This window comes from Penicillium coprophilum (assembly GCF_028826855.1).
Source record: "Penicillium coprophilum strain IBT 35676 chromosome Unknown utg000002l_segment0_segment1, whole genome shotgun sequence".
NCBI lineage: Eukaryota > Fungi > Ascomycota > Eurotiomycetes > Eurotiales > Aspergillaceae > Penicillium > Penicillium coprophilum.
This window is the reverse complement of record NW_026622722.1, coordinates 2,425,487-2,449,218: the sequence shown is the minus strand read 5'-3', so window position 1 is coordinate 2,449,218 and position 23,732 is coordinate 2,425,487. Positions and strand designations below refer to the sequence as shown.

General features: G+C 47.5%; 9 protein-coding genes across 9 annotated transcripts; 4 read left to right on the top strand and 5 right to left on the bottom strand.

The window, feature by feature from the left end:
- Positions 1-94: 94 nt before the first annotated feature.
- Positions 95-709, top strand: N7500_002984 (dynein light chain DYN2; the record flags this gene model as incomplete). The annotated part of the gene is made up of 7 exons (XM_056674130.1): positions 95-134; positions 188-210; positions 266-299; positions 350-384; positions 440-466; positions 517-586; positions 645-709. The coding sequence occupies 7 exons, from the start codon at positions 95-97 to the stop codon at positions 707-709; spliced, it is 294 nt and encodes a 97-aa protein (XP_056534655.1).
- A 516-nt stretch (positions 710-1,225) lies between these two features.
- Positions 1,226-2,055, top strand: N7500_002983 (rhodopsin family protein; the record flags this gene model as incomplete). The annotated part of the gene is made up of 7 exons (XM_056674129.1): positions 1,226-1,256; positions 1,398-1,451; positions 1,515-1,548; positions 1,613-1,637; positions 1,711-1,743; positions 1,798-1,838; positions 1,908-2,055. 7 exons carry the CDS (start codon positions 1,226-1,228, stop codon positions 2,053-2,055), a joined length of 366 nt encoding a protein of 121 aa, XP_056534654.1.
- Positions 2,056-2,900: 845 nt separating this feature from the next.
- Positions 2,901-5,134, bottom strand: N7500_002982 (sodium:solute symporter family protein; the record flags this gene model as incomplete). The annotated part of the gene is made up of 4 exons (XM_056674128.1): positions 2,901-3,495; positions 3,554-4,724; positions 4,782-4,954; positions 5,013-5,134. The coding sequence occupies 4 exons, from the start codon at positions 5,132-5,134 to the stop codon at positions 2,901-2,903; spliced, it is 2,061 nt and encodes a 686-aa protein (XP_056534653.1).
- A 3,159-nt stretch (positions 5,135-8,293) lies between these two features.
- N7500_002981 (SEC61-beta family protein) lies at positions 8,294-8,891 on the bottom strand (the record flags this gene model as incomplete). Its single annotated transcript, XM_056674127.1, has 2 exons — positions 8,294-8,328; positions 8,408-8,891. 2 exons carry the CDS (start codon positions 8,889-8,891, stop codon positions 8,294-8,296), a joined length of 519 nt encoding a protein of 172 aa, XP_056534652.1.
- A 918-nt stretch (positions 8,892-9,809) lies between these two features.
- N7500_002980 (uncharacterized protein) lies at positions 9,810-11,185 on the bottom strand (the record flags this gene model as incomplete). The annotated part of the gene is made up of 4 exons (XM_056674126.1): positions 9,810-10,094; positions 10,146-10,343; positions 10,397-10,829; positions 10,884-11,185. Coding segments are annotated over 4 exons (1,218 nt in total), but the record flags the coding sequence as incomplete, so codon positions are not given.
- A 2,965-nt stretch (positions 11,186-14,150) lies between these two features.
- Positions 14,151-15,829, top strand: N7500_002979 (cytochrome P450; the record flags this gene model as incomplete). Its single annotated transcript, XM_056674125.1, has 6 exons — positions 14,151-14,464; positions 14,523-14,553; positions 14,602-14,745; positions 14,800-14,929; positions 14,995-15,613; positions 15,667-15,829. 6 exons carry the CDS (start codon positions 14,151-14,153, stop codon positions 15,827-15,829), a joined length of 1,401 nt encoding a protein of 466 aa, XP_056534650.1.
- Positions 15,830-16,207: 378 nt separating this feature from the next.
- N7500_002978 (uncharacterized protein) lies at positions 16,208-17,059 on the top strand (the record flags this gene model as incomplete). Its single annotated transcript, XM_056674124.1, has 2 exons — positions 16,208-16,409; positions 16,485-17,059. The coding sequence occupies 2 exons, from the start codon at positions 16,208-16,210 to the stop codon at positions 17,057-17,059; spliced, it is 777 nt and encodes a 258-aa protein (XP_056534649.1).
- Positions 17,060-18,425: 1,366 nt separating this feature from the next.
- Positions 18,426-19,803, bottom strand: N7500_002977 (proliferating cell nuclear antigen; the record flags this gene model as incomplete). The annotated part of the gene is made up of 5 exons (XM_056674123.1): positions 18,426-18,443; positions 18,507-18,793; positions 18,869-19,298; positions 19,363-19,403; positions 19,773-19,803. The coding sequence occupies 5 exons, from the start codon at positions 19,801-19,803 to the stop codon at positions 18,426-18,428; spliced, it is 807 nt and encodes a 268-aa protein (XP_056534648.1).
- Positions 19,804-20,168: 365 nt separating this feature from the next.
- On the bottom strand, positions 20,169-22,221 carry N7500_002976 (vezatin family protein; the record flags this gene model as incomplete). Its single annotated transcript, XM_056674122.1, has 5 exons — positions 20,169-20,827; positions 20,877-21,328; positions 21,383-21,864; positions 21,921-22,114; positions 22,173-22,221. The coding sequence occupies 5 exons, from the start codon at positions 22,219-22,221 to the stop codon at positions 20,169-20,171; spliced, it is 1,836 nt and encodes a 611-aa protein (XP_056534647.1).
- Positions 22,222-23,732: the final 1,511 nt, after the last annotated feature.

Genomic DNA, 23,732 nt, shown 5'->3' with positions numbered 1-23,732 from the left:
TATCGCGAAATTACGGCTACCTACCCCATTCCTTTTTTATTGCATCACCAATTCGCCTTCAAATTTTTTTGGTTTGATACAATAATTACTAACAATGGCACTTCCCCCAGCTGAGAAAAAGGAGCCCATGGAGGGTAAGTTTACCCCCTGTAAGTCCAACTGACTAATTGCTAAATGATCGGTGCAGCGCAGATTAAGTCTGTGGACATGGTAAGGACACTCATGCGAAACAGCGATGGTGAATTTATTCTGACCCACTTCCTAGACCGAGGATATGCAGCAGGAGGCTATTGCCCTTGGTATGAAGTATTGAGAGCACCCTGGAAAAACAAGGCTAACCCCCCCTCAGCCATTGAGGCCACGGAGAAGTTCAGAGTGGAAAAGGTTCGCGCACTTCTTGACTACTCGGAAATATGAATACGATAATAACCATTCACAGGATATTGCCCAGTACATCAAGAAAGAGGTCCGCCAGTTCTACCCCGCCCCGATCGCATTTCTAACCCCATACATCAGTTCGACTCGCGCAAGGGTGCTTCCTGGCACTGCGTGGTTGGCCGTAACTTTGGAAGCTTTGTTACCCATGGTATCTTGATTTCGGGACCCTTATGTTGATAACGAGATACTAATCCAATATGCAACAGAGACCAAGCACTTCATCTACTTCTACCTCGGCCACTGCGCGATTCTGCTCTTCAAGACCCAGTAAATGCGATTGATATGACTAAGTTCGACGTGTGGCACCGATGGGGAAGCGATATCCGGAGAAATGCGTTTTCAAAGCGACTATTTTGTCTTCAAATAATATTTGGTCTATGGGGCTGTCATCCTTTGGTGAACAGCCATTATTGAATTAAGCGCGTCTACTCAAAATACTGAAAACAACCAAAAACATCATTGTCCGATTTTAGTCCCTTCGTAAAGGTTTCCGAGGTTTCATGCGCTTAGGTACATATATATATAATATATATATAATCGCTGATGGTCTACAGGGCCCTGCTGGAATTCACAATCACATGTTTTATACAGGCAATCATTTACCCAATCACACGCCGTTATACTAATATCACGTGATAAGTGCCAAGCTAGTGCCAAGCCACAGCGCCACACCCCGATTGCAGCTGCCTTCCTCTTTAATTGACCTTCAATTCCTCAAATAGCTCTCAGCACTCGGTTGGTTCTCTTTAGTAGCTGTGTGATAACTTCTCCACACTTCTCATCTACCATGGCTTTCTGTATCACGTTCGGAACGCATGGTAAGTCACCTCGTTCTGACCCACGACCCAGAAACCAGAGTGGACCCTGTTCCTGGAGTTATCTCGAGTGACGGGTATCTATACTGTCGATGCTGCAGATATCTCCAGACATACCGAACAAGCTACTGATTGTAATCACAGAGTTCTCGTCTCAGCTTGAGGGCTATGAACATGTTCGCGCATACTGTTATAATTGTAAGTTCTGACGTCAGGGGTCTATTGACACTGTTACGGACAGTTTATTGATCTTCGCTCTAGGCCAACACTGGAATGGTCACTGCATCACCCGATGGTATGTTTTTACCCCAAAATAGGCCTGATTGGAGTATTTCGAATGTGACTAATACTTTTTGAAGGCCGTTTTTCACTGTCTGCTTCATTGTACGTTCATGCTCGCCCGAACATCATCCTGAGAAAGAGCTTAAGATATCTAACTTTTTTTTTCTCGCTGCAGCCAGTGATTCCTCTCGCTATGCACAAGTATAAGGTAAGTCTGCTTCTACTAATCACATTTTGGCTCTGTTGTTAACAAGCTATATAGGAGGTCCAATGCTACACATGCCGTTTCACTCAAGATCTACGGTAGGCTCTGACCCAGAAATGATCAAATCCTATACGCTTGTAGGATATACTAATATATTATTGCATCAGTGACCGGCCTGACATCACGCCGGACACACGACCTCCGGCAGGCATGCAATATGGCATTCAGCCCCCTCCCGGGGCCCATGGAGGCTGGCAGCAGCAGCCTCCTCTGCAGCCTCCCCCTCAAGCGCAGGGTGGACTTGGATACAAATAAGTTTTCGAAGATGTTCAAAATCCACTAGCATGAAGGCACAGCAGTTGCGACAACATGAGGCAGAAAGAGTTTAGCAGGGGACTTTTGTTCTTGCTTAATACCGCGGATTTACCATTTGGCGTTGTGTGACTGTATTTTGTTTTTTTGTTTTTTCTCCGTTATCAGATCAGCCTTTCATTTTTTCAGTCTGGCATATCTTTTTCCGTTCCTCGAAATGAATATGCATGTTTGTAAAGAGAAGAATGAGTCAAGCAGGCTCATAATTAAATAGTAGGCCTCAGGCAAACACCATCAATAAAAAGCAACATTGAATACAGTACTTTGCCTCAGAAATCCTTGGACAACAGAGAGTTGTCTCTGCGGAAAGAACAAAAAGCTGGCGCAAATAGCACTGTGCTCAGCTCCCGTGGTCAATGGGAGACCCTAGGAAAGCACAGTTCCTATCTACAGAGGTCGCAGGAGCACTGCCCGCAGGTTTTTACTATCACGACTTGCTTCGTGGTATTAGATAGGACCAAAACCATAATCGAGTTTCAGGCTGACCTGGACCACATCAAAGATCCATCAGTGTCCTCAGTATATCCTTCACCGGACTGGAGGCTGAATTGTTAAGGAAAAAAGGAATAAGAAGGGCAAATTAGGAGGGGGTAGGTATTTATACCCAATGGCTTCAGGTGATGGGGCTGGGATGGGTGACAGACTCAAAAGGAAAGGCACTTTGAATTAAGGCACACATGATGAAACACAAAAATTCCAGATTCAGATAAATTATGTAGCAGTAGGGGTATAAATAGGCGTAAAAAGATGTCAAATCAAGACCAGAGCGCAAATGTAGGATCAAATCCTCAAAGCTCCTTCTCCGAGCCCTGCTTATCCTTCTCTCCAAGCATCTCCGTTGGCGTCGCAACCCCAGAAGGCGTAGCCATATCATCAGCCCCAGCCTTGGTGCCTCGGTAAACCTTAGGCTTCTTCCCTACAAGATCAAGCGACATCATCCGCACAACACGAACAATACTCGCCCGTCCCTCGTACAGCGGGAACACCACGACACCAAACATAGTAATGAACAACCAAATAATTCCAACAACAACCCAACCCGTGAAGAACTTCTTACTGAACACGTATGAAGTCCCATACATTGGGATCGGCCAGAGGATAAGGAAGGCAAATGCCATGAATACCGTCAATGTGCGAGCATAGAGAGCCGAGCGGTTGAGCTGGCGTGTCTCCTCTTCACTCTCGGCTTGTGTGGGACCTGCCTCGCCTGGAACTAGTTCGAGGTCGACGTGTGCGGCGGCGGCGACTTCTGTGTCGTCGACTTTGCGGATTGCGCGCATGGATTCGTAGTCATAGTTTTGTGGGCCGAAGGCGTAGGTGAGGATGGGGACGAAGACCAATGGACTGAGAAGGGCAGCGACGTTTCCAGCTAGCATGGGGTAACTGCATGGGTTTGTTAGTTTGGGATTTACAGTATGGACGTTGGCCGAGAAATGCTTACTTGGCACCGGTGGTGTCGACGGTTAGGACTCCGTATTGCTTCTTTGCGGTCACTAACCAGGCAATGAGGGAGACTGCCAGACCGAGGGGTGGTGATAAGGCAGCTGCGATTCTGTTCTGACCCTTCCAGAGGAGGGTCATGGCTCCAGGGAAGACGGCGGAAGAGATGATCACGCCCATCAGCAGGTAAAGATATCCCATACCAATGCCAGCGTAGTAGAGACCCGTTGCAAAGCCCGCCATGATGATTGAGTAGACGATACAGGACATGTGCGAAATCCAGACGAGTCTCTTGCCCTTAGCGCTGGGATCGATGTAGGCTGCGTAGATATCGTAAGTGAAGATGGAAGAGACGGCGATCAGCTGCGCCGAGAATGCGGATGTCACAGCCATGAAGATCATTAGTGTTGTGGCGACGGCACCGCTATATCCGAGCAGCTTGACAGCTGCAAAGGGGAGCACTAGTCCGGCAGACACATCGTTGGAGCTCAGGCGCTGCGAGCCTTCCAGTGCCAGTGCAGAGAGGCCCATTGTGGTTGCGCAGAGCCAGGGAATCGCGAACCAGCAGAGACCACCGATCACGTATCCTGGGAATGCATGGACGGGGCTAGCGGCGATAGCCTTGTTATAGTAGCCGTTGTCCAAGAAGACTGTGCCGAAATTTCCGACTAGATTGATGATCCAGAAGATACCACCTTCCTTAGAGCGCATGGTTAGATAGCTGCCGTTTGCGTTACCTTCAACAGGGTGACGCTGGGAGGCTGCAACTAGCGCTTCGTACACCTTTGATGGAGATCCAAGCTCGGCGTTTGTGGCATAGGCGGAGAAGGCGAAGAGGAAGATGACGACCAGAATTACCACTGTGTGCAAGTAATCTGTGATGAAAGTAGCTTTGATGCCACCGAAGAGAGTATATAGTACCACGCCAATCGGGAGCAGGAAGCAAGCTGCCGCAGTGGGCACTCCAGTCAAAGATGTCATCACAGCCGATCCACCAGTAAGCAGCATTGCAGTGACCAAAATGTTGGTCATCAAGCAAAATACTATAAACACGATGTGTACAAGGGTTCCATAACGCGCGCGGACGACTTCCAAGAATGTGTGTGCGTTCGGCGCACGGCGTTTCAGCTCGATAGCTAGGGTTGCGAATAAGAGGATCTGGACACTGGCGCCTATTGATACACAGAATGTTAGATATAGAGCTAGATCATGTTCGTAGGGAAACTAACCTGATGCGTAGAAAAATGGCCCGGAGACACCGTATTTGTATGCGACTGCTGACGACTGGAGAAGGGTTGCAGCCCATGTCCAACTACTGACAACAGCGGCAGCAACCAATCCTGATTTGACAGATCTGCCTGCAGTTGAGAACATCTCTGACGTTTGGACTTCATTCTGATATCTGTATAAGAAATGTGTCAGCTTAAATGACTAATATCAACTGCGGCATAGAGACGCACCGTTTCAGAGCCCAGGTAATAAAGATCATCAACAGGGCAAACGCAAAGCCTAGCCCCAGAATGATTCCATATCCAAAGCTCTGGGACAAAGGTGCCGTGAAAATAACCCCGTCGGACGCCATGTCGTAGACGTGAAGTATCAGTTGACTCCACGGGGTTTGTAGGCAGCGGAGCGATAGATGTGAAAGAGATTATCAATGTGCCAATAGATCAGCAGCGAATGATGCTTCACTTAATACTGAAAGTCGCCTTGTATAACTCTCCAATATTGACTTTGGAGTATTTATCAAGCTCTCCCCGGCAGATGGCAACCTCATATAGGGCCGAGACGCATAGCATCCAAAGCATGATGCGGACCCCAGCTCCGAATTCGCACCCAGAGCACAGCATGACAATCCTTCCAAGGTTGCTTTGAGCTTAGATAGGGGTGCTGCATGTTGATTGCCAGATAAGGGCAGGATGCTCTCGTAATGCCATGGCGCGCAAGGCAGGGATACGGACCGTCTGGGTACGCCACTCGAATTGGGTTACCAACGTCCCGATGGAGTCCTGCGCAATGTCAAAAAGGCCCTTTGAAGTGAGGAAGAAGGTTTCGACCAGGGGTATACATGCTGTCGGTCATTGGTTGGTGCTGGCTTGTTATCAGTTCCTCTTCACCCTGGTCCTGGTGGTTGGATGGTTCTGATTGGCCGGTGAATATGCAAGATAAGAATTTCTGAGTCGGCAAACTCGCGCTGCCGAGCACTAAACATTTATAGTTAGCCAGACTGATGCTATACGATCTTCCTGTGGATATCGGGCTCCCCTGGCCACGAGGCTCTATAGGGTTGATCAAGATATGCTTGGCAGTTTTACTCATTCTTATTATTTTCCATGATCCACTATCTCCCCGCGAAAGACTGTCTATGTTGAATCGCATAATTCCTGGTGGAAAATCTCAAATTAACTTTCCGCTTAGGCCAAGCGTGGGATTCGTTATCATAGACCCCCGATCTCGGTCTATAGCCTATTCTCGAGTGTCTAAGCTGTGACAGCAAATCCTAAATTTACTAAGCAAACCACTTATCTAAGTTGTGGGAACTGAGATAATTAGTCTATGTCGGTTGGTAGATTGGTTTCTCTCTTTCACGCCCTGAGCGCCGGTTACATATAGGGTAAGCTATGAATACAACTTATATCGGACAACTTTGATGCGTAAGAAAAAAGACTACAAAAAGCCATGTGTCTAGGTATACGGGGTACACATTGACTTCATATTGCAATTGTTATTTCAGCCATAGAAACAACCACTACATGTATATGAAAGTGGGGACATTCCCGCTCCACTGGACTGTAGCTTAACCCAAGATCCTAGAGAGGTATACATACCCGTAGGGCAACAGGCTGTTATTCTCTTCCAAATACAAGCCATTCAGAGGGCAATCGATTTGCCAGCTTCTTCATTCGCTGACTCTTACGGCCATTATGGAATTCGACATCGCCCTTTGCAGCTTTTTCTTTCGATATTCAAATCTACCAACAACTACATAATCACGAGAGTCTATAACCCTCTACTATATTCCCGGTTGGTAGATACTATGTGGAAGGGGGTATGTATGATTGTAAGATCATGTAGAGGGTACTGCGAAGTGATCACAGTTTCACTGATCGTTAGACTGTATAGATACATGTACATAAGCTCTGCTGGTACCTGCCTGGGTACTCTCGCCACTGAGGTCCGTTTACACTACTTTGTCAGTTGCTAATTCTTTCGAAGTTCGAACATCCCCAAGTTCATCCCCATGGTCGATTGGCACCTAGTATGTCCGGAATCCAACGATACACTCCGAGCCCTACAACCTCTCCTTAGTATGGCGCAGCTGGCAACTAGCGAAATTTCTCCTCATTTTCTTGAAGACTAAGCGCTCATCACTTAGCTCGAAGAAATAAGAACATAGTCCCAAGTTCTGGAAAGCACATACTCGACGTAGATGAGTTGGCTTTATCTCGGTATTATAAGGGGTGCCGTGGATTTTCACGAAGTCAACTTGCACAGAACTGGCAGACGCGATACAACGATACGAACACAAACGAAACTTGAACCGCCAGGATCAACAGTTCCCCTACTAGAGGAGCGCCAGACTCACTCGTGTGGATGAGACTAGATTTGGGTGCAGCGATAGACCGGAAGGATTGGGTTCATGAGCGTGGAGCAGCTAGCCCTGGAGGGTTACGTATTATTACCAAGACGACAAGCTAAAAGGCTTGACATCTCTCCTGGTAATTGCTGCAATCTGTCATATCGGCCCCCCCTATCGAGGAGGCTTCCCTGCTAGCTAGCTGGGCAGAGGTGGATTTCTAGGGGATTGCAGGTTTATGGGGTGTTTAAATTCATTTGGGCACATTATTTTTCTGTAGTAATGAATGCTCTCATTTCCTTTCCTATCCTTTCTTTTATACTTCTATACTACGCAGGACAACATTTGTCCGTTTATTATCTGTTGCCGGTAATGAAGTCAACTTGGAAGCAAGGTACGTTCGTTTGTCATCGTCCCAGGCATACCTATATAGTACTCGACAATTCAACTACAACCTTGGGAAATGAGGGCTTGGGCTTTCTCCCACGGAGACAATATAGAGACTTCATTTCATTGTATCTTCGAGCCATATGGGAAGGACCACGGAACAGAGAGCTTTTCCTGTGTGCACTGCCTCTAGCATGGAAGAAGAGAGATTACTCACCATATCATATAGCATCCAGGGTGAGTCAGATCAGCCAGAAGCTTGATTAAGTTACTTGAAAAGCAATTTCAATGCCAGGAACATATTCAATCAAGTCTTTATATTGTACAGACGAATGTCCGGATAGAGAAAACACTAACATGTTTCAGTCCAAGCTGCCATAGCCACAGCACATTCCAGCGCATGATATCGCTAGGAGATGAGCCAATAGACATAACACCGACAATTCAAGACAGAGACACGAATTGATCAGTTCTATCCATAATGACCTATACAGCAGATAGGTCATTGAACAACTCTCTTTTGCAACGCAAATGAAAACACTACACACATCAAAATGAGAACAGAAAAGAAATCACGCCAGTTGTTTCGGAATGGTTGATTTGGTTCCAGCCACCAACGAGAAATGGCCCAAGGGTCACGGGGTATAGGAGTGGGTACGTGAGGTGGTATGAGGAGAGGAAGATTCGAGGTCGAGGGAGTGCGTAAGCAACACCCGAGATAGATAGTACAGATCATCTCACGGCAGTTGAACTACGCAATTGAAGCTGATCAGGTGCTTAAGCGGAGAACTTGCGGGAGATCTTGGCGATGACTAGAGTGAAGAAAAGAATTAGTAACGAATTCAAGCACAACACTCCCATCTCATCTCATCTCCAGTAGATGATTCTTACCGTGCAGACCAACAACAGAGAAAATGAATCCCAGACTCAGGACCAGGACAACAACGGGGTCAACGCGCAGACCGGGGCTCTCGTCAGTGTAGAGCTTGAGCATGGTTCCGGACGAACCACCGGCGCCGGCAGAGCGGGTGGAGCTGGGACGGGCATTGCGCAGAGTCTCCTTGTGGTCAGCAGCGGCACGGCGGCGCATGGCAGCACGAGGACCGCCGGGAGTCGAGGGAGAGGAGGGACGGCCGACGGAGTTGCCGGTGGCTGCGACGGCACCGGACTTTGAGTCAGGGCCGGACTCGGCGCCTGAGGTGAGGGGAGATGCTGGTCGAGGGGAGGCCTGGTGGTGCATTGTGTTAGTTATGGGATTGAGGGATTGGCTAGAGCGTTCGCAATGGGGTGTTGCGTTGGTGGACGGGGCCAAGCTGGCTTGATCGTCGGATAGGTAATTGATGAGGTTTGGGTCTGGGGTGGATGGACTTACCATTGTGATTAATTGTGTGTGGAAGATTGTAAAGAGAAAAAAAAGGGTATTAAAAGAAAGATGGAATTGCAATTCAAGGAGAAAGGAAAGGAGAAGCTCGAGAGGGTCTGAAAGGGAGGTTTGCGGAGTTGAGGCCACGATCACGGTTTCTTGGGTGTTACCGTATTTGATCTGTTAACCCCGGTGGTTAGGGGCGAATTGGGCGATAATTACGAGTATTTACAGTACCTAAAGATCCACCAATCAGGATGACTCGGCGCACGTTACTGCAATAGCACAACTCATCTACGAGATTGTTAGCGAGTGAATACATATTTGACTTCTTTACAGGATCCTTGACATTTATATATGGTATTTAAAAGTAGCAGCCATACTCGTTTTTTTTTCAATCAACACTATCTTCATACAGCACAACATTAAAGTAGATATTCTCAAATCAATTCTATTAATATAGCAGCTACTGCAATACCCACGTGTCTAGTCCATTATATTAATAAGAAAGACTAGCTCACATTCGTCGGAAAAAGCATTAATGGCTGTCGTTAGACATGGAGAACACCTCCGGGAATCAAATCATCCAGATAACGCCGTCGGTGCACTCGTGCAGGGGGTATGGGGGTATGGGGGTATGGATATGAACATGTAAAGGAAACCAAGGAAAGTAAAATCACAGGAATTTTTTGACAGCTCAGAGCCAGGAAGAAGGGGAGGTGGTGGGCAGAGCAGATTCGACAGCGATGAGGTATCATACTGAGCCGAAAGCCCAGAAGTAAGAAAGCAAAATGCACAAAGAGATCAGGCTAAATGTCAAGGGGTCCACACAGAGACGAAGTTCACAGATTAAAAAAAAGACGGCGATCCAAAATTTAACGCCCCGGGAAAGTACTTATAGAAACACCACCCTTTTTCCGCACCAAATGATTAGTCGATCATCATTCGTGATGGTACTTGGGTAAGGTTCGAAGAGAGCTCGGTTGTCTTTTCCGCTTCCTTGTTCTTCTTCTTGTTGATGTGGGGCTTCAAACCGCGGTTGAAGTTGTGGGTGCATAGGCAGGCGTTAATGATAGTAATCACAATCAAAATGATGGTGATGATGGCGAAGAAGGTCATCGATGGTCGAGCGGGCAGGTATTTGAAGTAGGTTTCCGGCGACCACATTCGGAACAGCTTGAAGCAGAAATATGCCATCGCGGCGAATAAGAGGAGCTGGTAAGATTGTTAGAAGCTAAATCAACATTGCTGGTATTGTCGACTTACAATGATGGAGATCATGCCAATCATGGTTTCTCGCCGCACAAACCAGGCGCCACAGACCAGAATGAGAATGGTCACGGGGATGGCAGCCACTGTAAGCGCAAATTCAACGTCCATGCTTGTCGAAGAGACCAACACGAGGAACTGGACCGTAAAGCCCAGGAAGAAGAAAAAATCGAATTTCAAGAGAGCGATGTAGATCTGATCGGCGACCGATTAGTGTTGTTTCATGGGAGGTCGAGCGAAACACGAACCTGGTAGGTGAGGTAGCGGCGCTTCATCCGCAGATCTGCACTGATATGCTTGTAGATTGTCCACGCAAACTCGTCGTAGAGCTTATAAGCAACGAAAGTCATCAATAATGTACCCAAGGCCACAATGCATGGAATGATGATTAGGAACGGCTCGGACTGAGCCCAGACAATCGGGCTGATCATATTCATCAAGGCCAAGGTGTTGACTGCCTCTCGAATCTGTTTCACTTGAACCGCGCCGTAGATCAGGAGGCCAACATTGCAGATACACAATCCGATGACCTGAATTGTATTTTTCATGCGCAGAGCATCATATACTAGCACAAGCTCGTAGAGGAAACCGAAACCATAGAGGGCGAGGAAAGTCGGGATGGTTTTCGAAGCGGGACTGTTGTTTGGGAGTTCTTGGATTTGAAAATTTGCGAAGATGTAACTAGAAAAATGGCGTCAATGTTGATTTCCGGTGTTTCGCTGCGGGGTTGCATACCTTTCGAGGCCGAGTGTTACGATTGTTTGGACGAGTGTGACGATCGCAAAGGACCACGTCCAATGTGTATTTGGGAGATACATCCTGGGGGTATGGGTGGCAGGAGTGACGTTGGCGTATCCCTCTCTTGCGCGGAAACCACCTCCTGGACGTCGAAAGGCGGGATCAAAAGACCCCCCTAAGAGAGAAGCGCGCGACCCGTGTGAAGGAATCTTGCCGAGTGGCTCCGTGGTGGAGCTCAGGTCGGCGGAGTGCTGAGGGAAAGACACGGTGACGGTGTGACCACCTGACGGTGGCTTTTCGCTTTATAAGGTCCGGTGGGAAATAGGCCCGACACGGGGGAAAAGGGCAGATTATTAAAACACCCGGAGGCTCGTGTGCTTTTGTGGCTTGGCAATTTAGTTGGCAAGTTAGGATTCGTTAGGAGATGCAAGCAAGCCTCAACAGGGGCATTCGGCCGTCAGACAGACTGCTCAAACCAGAGGTGAATTAAAGATAGACGATGATTTTCCCTTTTACTTTGCGTGTAGTTGTTGTTTTTGTTTTTTAATCCCGCAAATTTCCGTATTGTCTGAGTAGAGGGAATGTGTTGGCGGCAATTGTATAGTACAATGCCCTCGAAAAGAAAAAGGGAGAACGAGTGACAGAAAATAGTTGAAGAAGGGAAAAAATGGACCAAGATTCGAGACGGGAGAGAAAGTAGGGGTCTGGGGTTCAGAGTTGTCCACATACCATGGGGCGGGTCACACACACGCAGTATGCAGGCTCCTACGAAGTACTAGATTTCCATACTCTGTAACAGTACCCCGTACTACTCCCGTACTAGATGTACAAGGGACAAAAGATTCTAGATGGCCCTAAACTGTTTCTCCAGCGACCCTAATTTTTACAATTCAACGCCTTTTTCTCCTGAATCGGTGGAGTGGATCCGACATGCGACAGGTACCAAACTTAGTCGAGTCCAGACTCTGTTTTCTTTTGTGTTGTGATTCTACCTACTTATGTATAGATAAATATATACAATGATACAACATACATATGTAGATAAGTAGATGTGGTTATATCACACTCTTTCTGGTTCGTCCAAGGGATCATGTTCTAGCCCATGCGCCCGGGGGTTCCAAATCTTCCATCTGGCCTAATGTAGTCTTAACTGGGTAAATGCCAACTTAACTTGTAACACTGGTCAGTCCAAGCCACAATAAATTCCATCCCCGGAAAGCAATGTGGAGGTAAGGCTGTGAAATAGGCACACATCTGGAGCGTGGAAAGCTGCAATTGTCGATGTGGCTGAGGACTAGAAGTGGCTGTGACGTTTCAAGGTCCGAGCCATGGCCCCTGACGGCTATCCTTGGTTCATGTGCTGACAGTACCTCGGTACGCAAATATCACGTTTTAAATCTTATTTTCTCCTCGATCTGGCTCTCTTCATCGCCTCATCTTCGTTCTCCTGAAACTGAGCCAAGCGTCTTTGCATGCAAAGCACTTTCACCGATATCAGCCCTAATGTGCAAATGACACCTTGCGCCGATCAGATCCACATCCATCCTATTATTACACTCGGCCAAAGTCAATTATTCAAAACACGGATTACATACGGGGTACTCACATTAAGACCAGAGGACTGTGGTAAAGTCCAATAAACTGTTCTCTACCCAGTCAAAACATCTATAACAATCCAGCTCAATAATCATAGAGCATGATCATCTCTGATATAACTTCCAGAATTGGCCGGCATGCATAAACTAGTCAGTCTTCCATCATCCGGCACCGGATCCGATCAATAAAATGGCCCACAAGTCCAGTCTTTCAAATCCCTCACTATTATTAGTCACCGGGCTTGATGTCTCATTTATGTACGGAGTATGTTGTGCGTTAAAATCTAGTTCACGCGGCTCGGCGGCCAGCGGGTTGGCTCACATTGTTCAGCCAGCGCCGGATATCTCGGTAAAGACAGGCCGGACAATGAAACTAGCGAATGCCAGATCTTGATCGTCTAATTTTGGGGTCTTGCGCGGTATGAATTATATGATCATGGTAGAGGATATCCGACTCGCTACGGAGTAAGCGGATCGTGTCTTTCTAGGACAGCAACCCTTGTGTAAGATGTCTCGGGATAGCTACGGAGTAATACGATCGCCAATGATTATTTTGATACTCCGTACCAAGGAACCAAATTTAGTAAGCCATCCCATCCCCTACTCCGTACAGAAAGCCTACATGTAATTCGCTTACACACCCAAACATAATACATATCAACAACGCCTAGAAAGGACAACACAAGCCATGATCTCAAGAGCAGTGCTGAAGACCCCTCTCGCCTGAAAGACACGTTGGTACCAATCAATGAGGTACATACTCCCATGAAGCCTAGATTCCCCAGAAAAATCCAATGCATCGCCTGTAAAACTGTGGTATTGAAGTAAAAGCAGAGTCACCGCCAGTCAACGCACTGTTGATCGACCACCATGTTGTTCTTATTCCTGCAATCTTTGATGATCAACGCACAATAGTTATATCCAGACTGTTTGCTTTGACCTTGGCTTCGGCTGCGCCGACTTCGTGTTCAAGAGCTTGTGTTGTGATGTGATAAGTTGTGCGGTGGACGAGTTGCAGATATTTAACTTGGATCGGCGGTGCCTTCAAATACTTAGCGCTCAACAGAAGAGCACATCAATTGAAATTGACTCGAGCTTTCTTCAGCCAAAAAAAAATTCAATGTGTAAGAAAAAAAGAAATAGACAAAAAATAGTTTCCCTGGGAATCGAACCCAGAACCTTTCCGGAACATTTGCTAGTCGCATTTGTTAACGGAAAATCATAACCGCTAGACCAGGAAACTGTTGGATGAAAAAACGGTCGCATAATTAATCTCTAAACCAATGCTGAGCCTGTCGGCAGCAAAGCCGCCATATCCCTACAACGCGCGCGCTCTAGATGAACCCCAACATCGGCACAAGCCCGAGTAGCGAACAGCCCTGGGGACGTACATTGGGAACAAATATCTTTATTTCGAGTCCTATCGTCTCAGGTTTCCTCTTTTGGTTTAAAGGGTCAATTGTTATCGCAGCCAGTCGGCGCAACCCTGGAGGGCTATTCGCCTTCCCCGCACTCTGATAATGGTATCGGCGTCGGAATCTCCAAGTTCATGTCTATTATCTAATGGGAATTGGAGAGTCAATCAGGCTCATGGTATAAATAATTGTAGGATGCATGCTCGTTATCCTTGAAGAACGTATTGTTATTCTGAACCGGTCTGATACACAATATGCTATCTCTCTGGGTCGGAGTTCTCTTCATTTGTGGGTATATTGTCGTCCGCGGACTCCTCTCACCCTTGTCTACAATCCCGGGTCCGTGGTATACTCGATTTACAAGTCTGTGGCTTAAGTATCAAGAGTTTACTGCGAATCGAAGAGAATCAATCCACCGTTTGCACAAGATATACGGTCCTGTCGTCCGACTGAGTCCCAATGAAGTATCCTTCACTAGCTTGGATGCAATTAAAGAGATCTATGCTTCGGGGGGCAGCGGGTATGACAAAACCGAGTACTATGATCTTTTCAGGCAGTTCAAGATAAAGTAAGCCTTTGTACCAACCCGGAGTGAAATAGCTAGCAGACGCTAATACGGAACTTAGGACTATGTTCTCTACTTTATTAAAAGACGAGGTATTGATTCCTAAAACAAATGAAACGTTCAGTGCTAATAGCCACTAGCATAGCAAAAGAAAACGTATCTTTGCCGACAGATATGCCATGACCAATATCATGAAAGAAAAACCCATGACTGCTATCCACGAACGAGCTACAGTATTTGTATCTAAGTGCGTCAAGGCTGACCAAAAGAGTGTGGACATCTACGTGAGTTTCCAGAAATATCACACCATCCCAAATGGCATATGCTAACCCTCCCAGTCTTTGCTTCACTGCTATGCCCTGGACTGTGTTACCCATTTCATGTTCAGCCCCGGCGGTCTTAAATCACTCGACATAGCCAAAGACTTCGATATCATGCATGAACTGACTTATCACCAAAGTCTTCAGAGTATGTACCGCTTGCTTTCCATCTTCTAATGATAAATACTGAACAAAAAACAAAAAACCTCCTAGAATACTACCTTCCTTCATTGGCACCTTATTTCCCGAAATTTCTCCACGCCCGCAGCGCCCCAAAAGCAAATCAATACGTCCTCGACATAGCCTCCCAGACTGAGCTCGACGACCATTCCCTACTGGAAAAGCTCAAACGCAAAGAATCCAAGCTCCAACTAATGCAAGCCGCCGCAGAATGCAAAGACCACATGGCCGCTGGCATCGACACAACAGGCGATGGTCTGTGTTTCTTAATGTGGGAGCTCTCACAGCCTGAGAACCTCTCTTTCCAGCAGAGTCTTTACAATGAGCTTAACGCTGCGCCGGCCAATGCACCCTTGGATAGTTACGTGTACCTCGACGCTATCATTAAAGAGGCGCTGCGATGTGCGCCACCCATTCCGATGTCACTGCCTCGCTACGTGCCTGCTGGTGGAAGGGAAATCGATGGGTATATCGTCCCAGAGCATACTATTGTTAGTTGTCAGCCTTATTCAGTGCATCGGATGAATGATAGTGTCTTCCCTGAGCCTGATCGGTTCAATCCTGAGCGGTGGCTTGTTGAGCATGGGGCTGCTGAGCGGAACAGGCTATTCTTTTCCTTTGCCACGGGTGGGAGGGGTTGTACAGGTAAAAAGTGAGTTGGGCTCTTTCTTCTCCTCACTAGGGTTGATTGCTGATACTGTTTAGTCTTGCGCTGGTCGAAATGAAGATGCTGCTTCGGGAAGTGTATTCTCGTTATCGGACGACTGTGGCTTTGGATATGACTGCCTCAATGAAGCTGGATGATCAAATTATCTCTTCGAGGCCCCAAGGACAGAGCTGTAGGCTAGTTTTTACGGCCATAGAGTGACGAATGTCCTAGTTATTGTGTATCGAAATTGTCATAAATTCGGAATCTTGTATGATCAGATGTTGACAATTCTCATACTAACATATACAATAACACAACAATAACATAGACAACCACATAGACAATCACATAGACAATCATATAGACAATCACATAGACAATCACATAAATAGTAACCGTGCAAATCGTATGAGGGGACTGATGCGGGGGGTCCACGTGAGGGGGAGATAACCAAGTGCATCTTCCCGAGATCTCTTCGACATTCCCAATTTGGTATCAAGCTCTTAGATATATTCATCAGCACAGCCAACTAATATCTCACAAAAACATTCTCCTATATCTAAGCACCACCCAACTCTCAAATCCAAACCCAGCAATATGGCCATCAAACCCGACCAATCCAATTGTCGCTTCTCCAAGCGAATCTCCTTCCGATGGATCTCAGGACCAGCCGAGGAAACAACCGATACAATCGTGATGTCCGTAAAGGACTGGTACGTGGACCTCCGGATAGAAACAGAAACAGGCAAGATAGACTGGGCGATTGCCGGACAAAGGATCGTGGAAAGTCAAGAGCCTTGTAAGTCACCTTTACCTAAATAATGCATTGCATTCAGAGATGCAAATAGGAACAACCCTCTGACTAATTCAATAGTGCGGGTGACATTTTCCCACGAGCTCGACTCTCACAACGCATTTGAAACCATTGATTGTGGAACTTTTGTCCCCTTGCCAAACGGCGATGATCTCGAGATGGGGTCTATGCCTCGTCATGATCTCCCTGGTGCACCTGATAAGGAGTATGAGGAGGTATGGCGGGAGTTGCCATTTAGAGAGGGCCCTGAGGGGCCTGACAAAGGTCTTTCGTGGGTGCTGGAGTCAGATGATGGAGATCTCGGCAATGAAGAAGGAGAGGTGACGGTTACGAAGACATTTATCGGTCGCATTTGGGGGACGTATTTGGCGTTGAGTCAGAAGCAGACTCATACGCGACAGAAGACTTCATCTGGTGGTATAGTTGTTAAGAAGTCCGGCGCGGATGTTAGTGCCAGACGGGAAGAATGGGGATCTGGGTGGAATGAGAAGTATTTGGTTGGTGGGGATGCAGGCTCTTTGCCTTCGATGATGGTTGGGTTTGATGGCGAGGGAGAGGGATCTTGGAAGGTGCCAGGGGAGAAGGTGGAGGTTCAAGGGAAGACGTATATTGTTCGAGCTTTCGAGCAAATTTAGTAGAACTAGGGCTTTTTTCGATTATAATCGGCCTTGACATATCCAAGCACAGGTCTCTTGAAATTGAACGGTCTCTATTTGATTAGTCTTAAGGAGTCATAGCAGAACTAATTTTGCTCACAGTATTGAGCTGCAGATTGGCCTACCTATGAGTATAGATATATCATTATAGGAGGCCAAACCTGTATACACCATAATCAGCCACAAACAGCCTCAAACCAGCTTAGAAAAATACTACGAAAGACATTGCATCTAAATTAGCCGAAACAAGCAACACATCCAAACATAATAGCACAGCCATACCCCAAGAACAACCTCGCTGCCCTATACCCCTCCCAAACAGGACAAGCGCACAGATGACTCATCCCACGTGACAGCAATATAAAACCCGCAAACCCACCTCGCACGCCCAATTTCCCTTCCTCAAGCGCCATCCCCACCAATGCTGCGTTTCTTTGCTACACACGGCGAGCTTCACAGCCCGTCCTCGCAGCTCTGGGTTCCGCCCAGAGCCGCGAAACCCCTTGCAAATGAGAAATTCGGAGGAATCTTCAACCCACAACCCGCGCCGTCGTTCGTTTTCGCGCGTCGGCGTCGGTCCTGCCCGTGAGGGCCTGGTGTGATCCTAGATCACTTCTTACCCACACTTGCACTTGACATCAGAAACATCGGGCGGAGGGGCGGGGCCTGTGGCAACTTGTTGTCATAGGTCCTGTTCCGAAGCCCTTGGGAGAGTCGGTGCGGAGATTGTGTGTGATGACACTTTAGTGCAATACGCAGCATACCTTGCTCTGTCTTCTCTTCGAGGGGATGGATGGTATCATTCGATTCCGATCATTCTGGTGGGGATGGCGCTTCACTATTTTTTTCACCGGTCAGTACTTATTTCCTCCCCCTGTTTCTTATGGGGGATGCTTGGGAAGAGTTTTTTTTGGCGACCTTGCTGATTAGTGGGGTTGTGGACCTTGCGAGGTTGTTTAGGGTCCTTTGCCTGCGGGCGCATTAGGTCTCCGTCGCTGGGGTTGGGCTTGTGGGGTTTTATTCAGAGTGGTGGACACAAATCAAATACAACTATCCATGAATTCTTTCTTTCTGCTAGGCGAATAGCTGGTGAAATATCCTAAAAACCATAGTATTCGTAGATTGGTTGGTAATCTTGAAATTTTACAGAGAAGGCGAAGGATGCATGTAGGAAAAATTTGCGAGGTCGAAACCTCGACCGCTGAATGTGTAAATTATCGTGAACATATTGTTAAAACCCCTTTCAGGGATGCAGTGAAAGAACATTTCCTCCAAGTTCTCTCCATTATCATCGAGCTTCATTTTTAGCATTGCCCATATTCCCTCGGACCACCGAATGATTCGTTTACTCTTCGTCACCGATCTGTGTTAAAACACGTTAGCTCAGGCTCTAATAATGTCGACCCAGAAACAATCAATAACTCACCTTAGGAGCAAGGTAGAACCGCAAATGACCACTTCCGAGACCGTACTCAACGAGCAGCGGCACTTCCTGAGAGAGGTGCAGCACGACAGATGAAGACAGGTTGGAGGCCTTGCAGAAGTTGACGAGGTACTTGAGGGAGAAAGTCAGGGCGACGGGTTCGGAGAGATTGATAACGACGTTCTGGTCAGGCTTGTCGACGTTGGTGTGTTGGCGGATGGTGACGGATCCGTTACCAATATCACCCTGGCAGGAGAACTTGACACCCTCCTTGCTAGCCTCAATCACGACTAGTAAAGAAATTAGCACGACGGATCTCGTGTGCCTGCCAGCCGGGCTCGGGTATTGCCTCAAAAGTTACTTACCTGACTCGGACAGCGCGTTGAGATCTCTGCAGATGCGCTGGAACTCAGAAGAAGGCATCTCCACGGTGGCGGCGTACTCAGTCTCGGGGATGGCCAGGTGCTCCTGGTCAATATCCATGAGCTTGATGTCATACTCGCTCAGTCGGTCTGTCTCTGCGCTCTCGAACATCAGGTTGACAGCATCGGGGGAGTCCTCGGCCTTGAGGGTCAGGATGTCTTCATTCTGGGCGGCGCGGAGCACCTTGGTCAGGGAGAGCAGGTTGATGCCGAGGGCGATGTTACGGTCGCAGCGGTAGGGAGAGAAACCCTCGGCGCGGAGCAGCATGGAAACAAGAGCAACGTGGGAGTTGTCCATAGCCTGAAGAGCAATTCCGGAGTCATTGCAATCGAAGTTGCAATCCTGGACCAGATCCTTGATGGCGTCAACGACCTACACACAGCGGTGTCAGTAACTTGTCGATTGCCGAATTGACTGAGTGGTATATATCACATACGCGCTTCAGAAGGCTGGCCTGTTCCAATCGTGCTTCCAACACTAGAGAGTGGGTTAATTGGTCGGTTCGCACACAACAATCTTTTCGATTTGGGGGTTGACCGACTTACTCTTGATATGTGTGTGTGTGTGCGTGTGTAATTAAAACTGGGTCTTGAGGAGATAGGAGCAAAAATAATGTCCTTTTGACGCGGAAGAGAATGGTAGAGAGGCGAGGAGAGTGAATTGGGTGTGTATTTGAGTGAAGATAAAAGAGGCAGCAGTCTAATATAAGGATCGCGTTAAGAGGGTGGGGAAGACGCGGTCGCGTTTGGCGATATGTCCCTATTGGGTTAAGTTGGACACCTTAGGCGGCAAGGCAGTCAGGCCCCATTTAGCTCCTTATAAGAAATTGTCGATATACTGATTTACGCGTGACATGGATATCAGAAGGAAATTTCATTTGCAGAAGAGCCTGCTGTAATGTACAAATTGAAAAAAAAATTGACGTTAATTCTCTCACTCAACGGAGATGAATGCCGAAAGAATCGCCATCGAAGACTTAAAGACAGTCGGACAGATAATAATGGTACAAAAGAAATAAGTAATAAGCAAAGTAGCAAGTAGCAAGTAGCAAGAAGCAATAAGCAATAGTCCTCGAATAAAACACCGCTGTCGCCGGGCTCCGTCTATACATGTTGTGGGTATCAATTTGTGACTCCCAGCTGCTAGCGCTGGTTGAAGTCAAACCTGTGCCGGATGGCCCAGACGAAAATAGAGGGATTCTGTGGAATGCATCAAGCATGAGACAGAAATCCAAGCCTTGTCTTAAATGCTGGTAACTCGCTTCGCAGAGTTGTTTCCTGGTCGCTGCTTGATGACCATTTCCAATTCCTTGAGCATGTTAGTGCTGGCATCTACCTTTTCTCTGGCGATCGCCTGTCTGGCACGGTCTTCTCGAACACGTGCGAGACGCTCATCTCTTGTCAAAGAAACTCTCTTATTTCTTGAGGCCGGGAGTACAACGGCTTCGAAAATCTCCTCGTCATCATAGGTCTGGGTCAGATCCGGCCGGCCCTCGCCAGTCAAGGCTTTCAGTGCATCTGTCGGACTGCCCTCAACTGCCGTAGATCCCCCTAAGCTAGGGGTGGGGGACATGGGTAACAAGAAAGTACTTGGCGGTCGCGAGCGATCCCCAACACTAAGGCGATCATGTTGGTTTACCAATGCAGCTCTGCCAACTTCCCACTCTTGGAGCAGAGCCCTAAGATCGCTGCCAACCGAGTCATATTGTGCAAGAAGAGTGGCTTCAAAGTCATCGGGCTCTGCGCGCTCTAGATTGGCGTGTGACTCCTCGCTGGCAATGTGCATCTTAGCATGCAAGGCACGGACCCCTTGTGATAGAGAGCTGAGCCGTCGAAATTGAGCACGCAGGTGGTCCTTGCTTGGTGAGGCAGAAGGTAATGGGGATGGGGGAATGTTATCATCTGCGAATATTAGAACGTCTTTGTGTCATGAACAGATATCAGCACTCACGGTCCTCCTCGTTCAAAATTGTTGTCATTTTCAGCATGCTGTTGCCGGTCATGGCAGCAAGCTCACGCATTTCCTCAACGGCAGAACTCCACCGGGCAATATCGGAGCCACCACCATCGGCGCTGAGGGCTAGCAAGCAGCATAACACGCTTTTTCTCACGCTGTACAATTTTCCAAATAGATCCCTTAGGGAGCGCAATGAGTACTGGTCCTCGTTGGTTCGCTGCGACAGGGACGCCTCAATTCCTTCGAGTTCCTCCAGTCCAATGTCATAAATGTCATAATATTTCGCAAGATTGCCTTCATCAGTGAGTGGGCGTAAGGTATTCTGGGATTGAATATACCGCTCGAGCATGGAGTAGAAGCATTCGGAAACCGCTCGGCGTAACCTCAAGCACCGTCGCGTTTGCACTACATCCTCTAGCCGACTGATGGGTGGCAGAGGCGTGCTTCTGTGATATTGCGTTAGTCCCGGATCGTCTCGAACAAGAATGTCGTGTTCTCACATTCGATAACCCCTTGACACAAGTTCAACCTCCTGAATAAAGACCACGGAGGCCGATGCGGCCGAGTCAAAACCTTGGGCATTTCCAATAAAAGCTCCAGCTGCTTCAACAGCCTGATGCCGAAGATATTTCACCCACTGACGTTTTGCGAAAGCATAGAATAGAATACCGACAGCGGGCACAAATACCAGGAGCACTCCGACTTTCTTGACACTGAGTCCAGATCCAGTCCTCGAACGGCTCCAATGTAATAACCAAGCAATAGAAAAAGATGTGAGGGCGGTGACAAGGGCGCCTTGAATTCCAAAAGTGGTAGATAGGGACGGGAGGGTTGAGGGTTGTTTTGCAGATAGGACATCTGCGGCGGATGTGTAGGAAGGAGCGCTGTGTTCGTTCAGCAGTTGCGACGCGACAATAACGTAGCCAAATTGTTCCAAAAATCGTTCGTTGTCGCTTCGTGCTAATCGGACGTTCAGTGCGGACTAGACGAGAAGGAGTGTGAGTTCGCCACCGTGCCATCGTAGACGAGGGGTCCTACCGAGCAAGCTTCATATAGTTTTCTGATCAGCTCTCCCTGTGGCGTTCCTCTCAGATTCAGAGGCTTCGGCAGCTTGTTTCGAACGCGATCCTGAAATTTGGAAGACCCCTGAGGGGCAAAGTTGAAGGTATGGGCATGATCATCGTCGCTTTGATTCTCCTCCACGGGCCAGCTCTCTTCGTTTCCACCCTCCCCTGGTACGGACGTTAGTGGGTTTGAATTCCCCGGGTAGTTTGAACATATCCAACCAACCTTCCAAATATTCAGCCAAAGGCGAGTTCTCATACACGATTGATTCCATGTTGCGGGATCATGCCTCGGGTGACAGGAAAGCGGAGAAGGTGGGCGAGTGGTGACGCAAGCAGGTGGTGAATATAGGCGCTTACAGATCCATGTCGCCAAACTATAAAGAGAAAAGTATGTAAATGTTAGAAGGTTGAAAGTCCCTGGGGCCACGTTGAGGCACGTCCGGGGAAAGGAGGTCTCTCAGTCACGAGCTAATTTAGACTTGACCCACTTACCTGTTCCTGTTGATGACTTTAATACAAGTACGGAGTAAGGGGTGTCTGGTTAATCTAAAGGAGATGAGATACATATAACTACACATCTTCCAACCAATCCGATCAATGGTGACAAGGTTTGTCGCTCTGTATATCTTGTTGATCTGGCCGTAAGCTGCATGCGAGGCAGCCAGTTTTGTGTACATGCTGAGTCATCTGGCATAATCCCGAGGTCTTCCCGAGGTCCTGGCATCCACATACATCCATTTGGGGATAGATCAGCATCCATGCTTCTAGAACGGCGATCATACTTCTGCTTTGTTTTGTTTCTTTACGAATGACTACTCCCTTCAGAACAGTATATTGAAGGAGTTCCGCACAAAAGCACAGGATTGGAAAAAAAAAAGAGAGAGAGACAGCTATCTATGATATACCTGAAATAAATCCGATGATCATAGTCCTCGTCATGGTGGAACGGCATCCAGATAATTATGTTCTCATAAGAGCGCAAACAAGCTCCAAGAATGACGATGCCCCTAATCTATGGGCTGTCATTATTGGTCCCTAAATACCGCGGTACTCTGTCCATGATGTACATCTGCATGTCATTACAGGCCCTTCGCCAGTGGATTTTGGTTCTCGAGGGCAGCCAGATCGTCAATCAGACTCTGTGGTTCTTCCGATATAACCGAGATAATGTTTCGCAGGATATTAGTTATTTTGTCATCTAGTCATACTGAATTGCCTAGAGGTACAAATTTCCAGCAAGTAAGGGGTTTGAGGGCTTTTGCCCACTGGTCACTCTGTTAACAAGTGATGTACATGATATGAGCTCCAGTCCAATATCTGACCGCCCAGGCCAGGGGTTTTTAGAAGCGAGCAACCGTGCACACGAAGAGTCAACCTGATCACCATTGTCAACAGATACAACGTTAATACTTGGGCCTTTTCCTGTGCCCGGTGGGCGTGGGTGCATCTATGAACGAGAAATATGAATGCAACACACTATATTTTCAGGACTGCCTTTTACTTCTTGTAAAAATTCGGTTTTGGGACATACATCACGTACTTAGACAAACATCCCCCTGCCTAGAGCAATGAAGGCTGGCTGGTTCCTCTAGTTATCCTTTTACTTTCCAAGGGATCACTTCTTTTCCCTATGCTCGTACTACCGTCAGTTTTGAGTATCTACTCGATCCCTCTCAGTATTAATAGTAGTTCAATTCTAATACAGCTGGAGGGAACAACTCCTTTCATCGCCTTGGGGTCAGCAGGGGCTATCTTCGAGAAAAGCATTGAAAAAGCCCTCGAG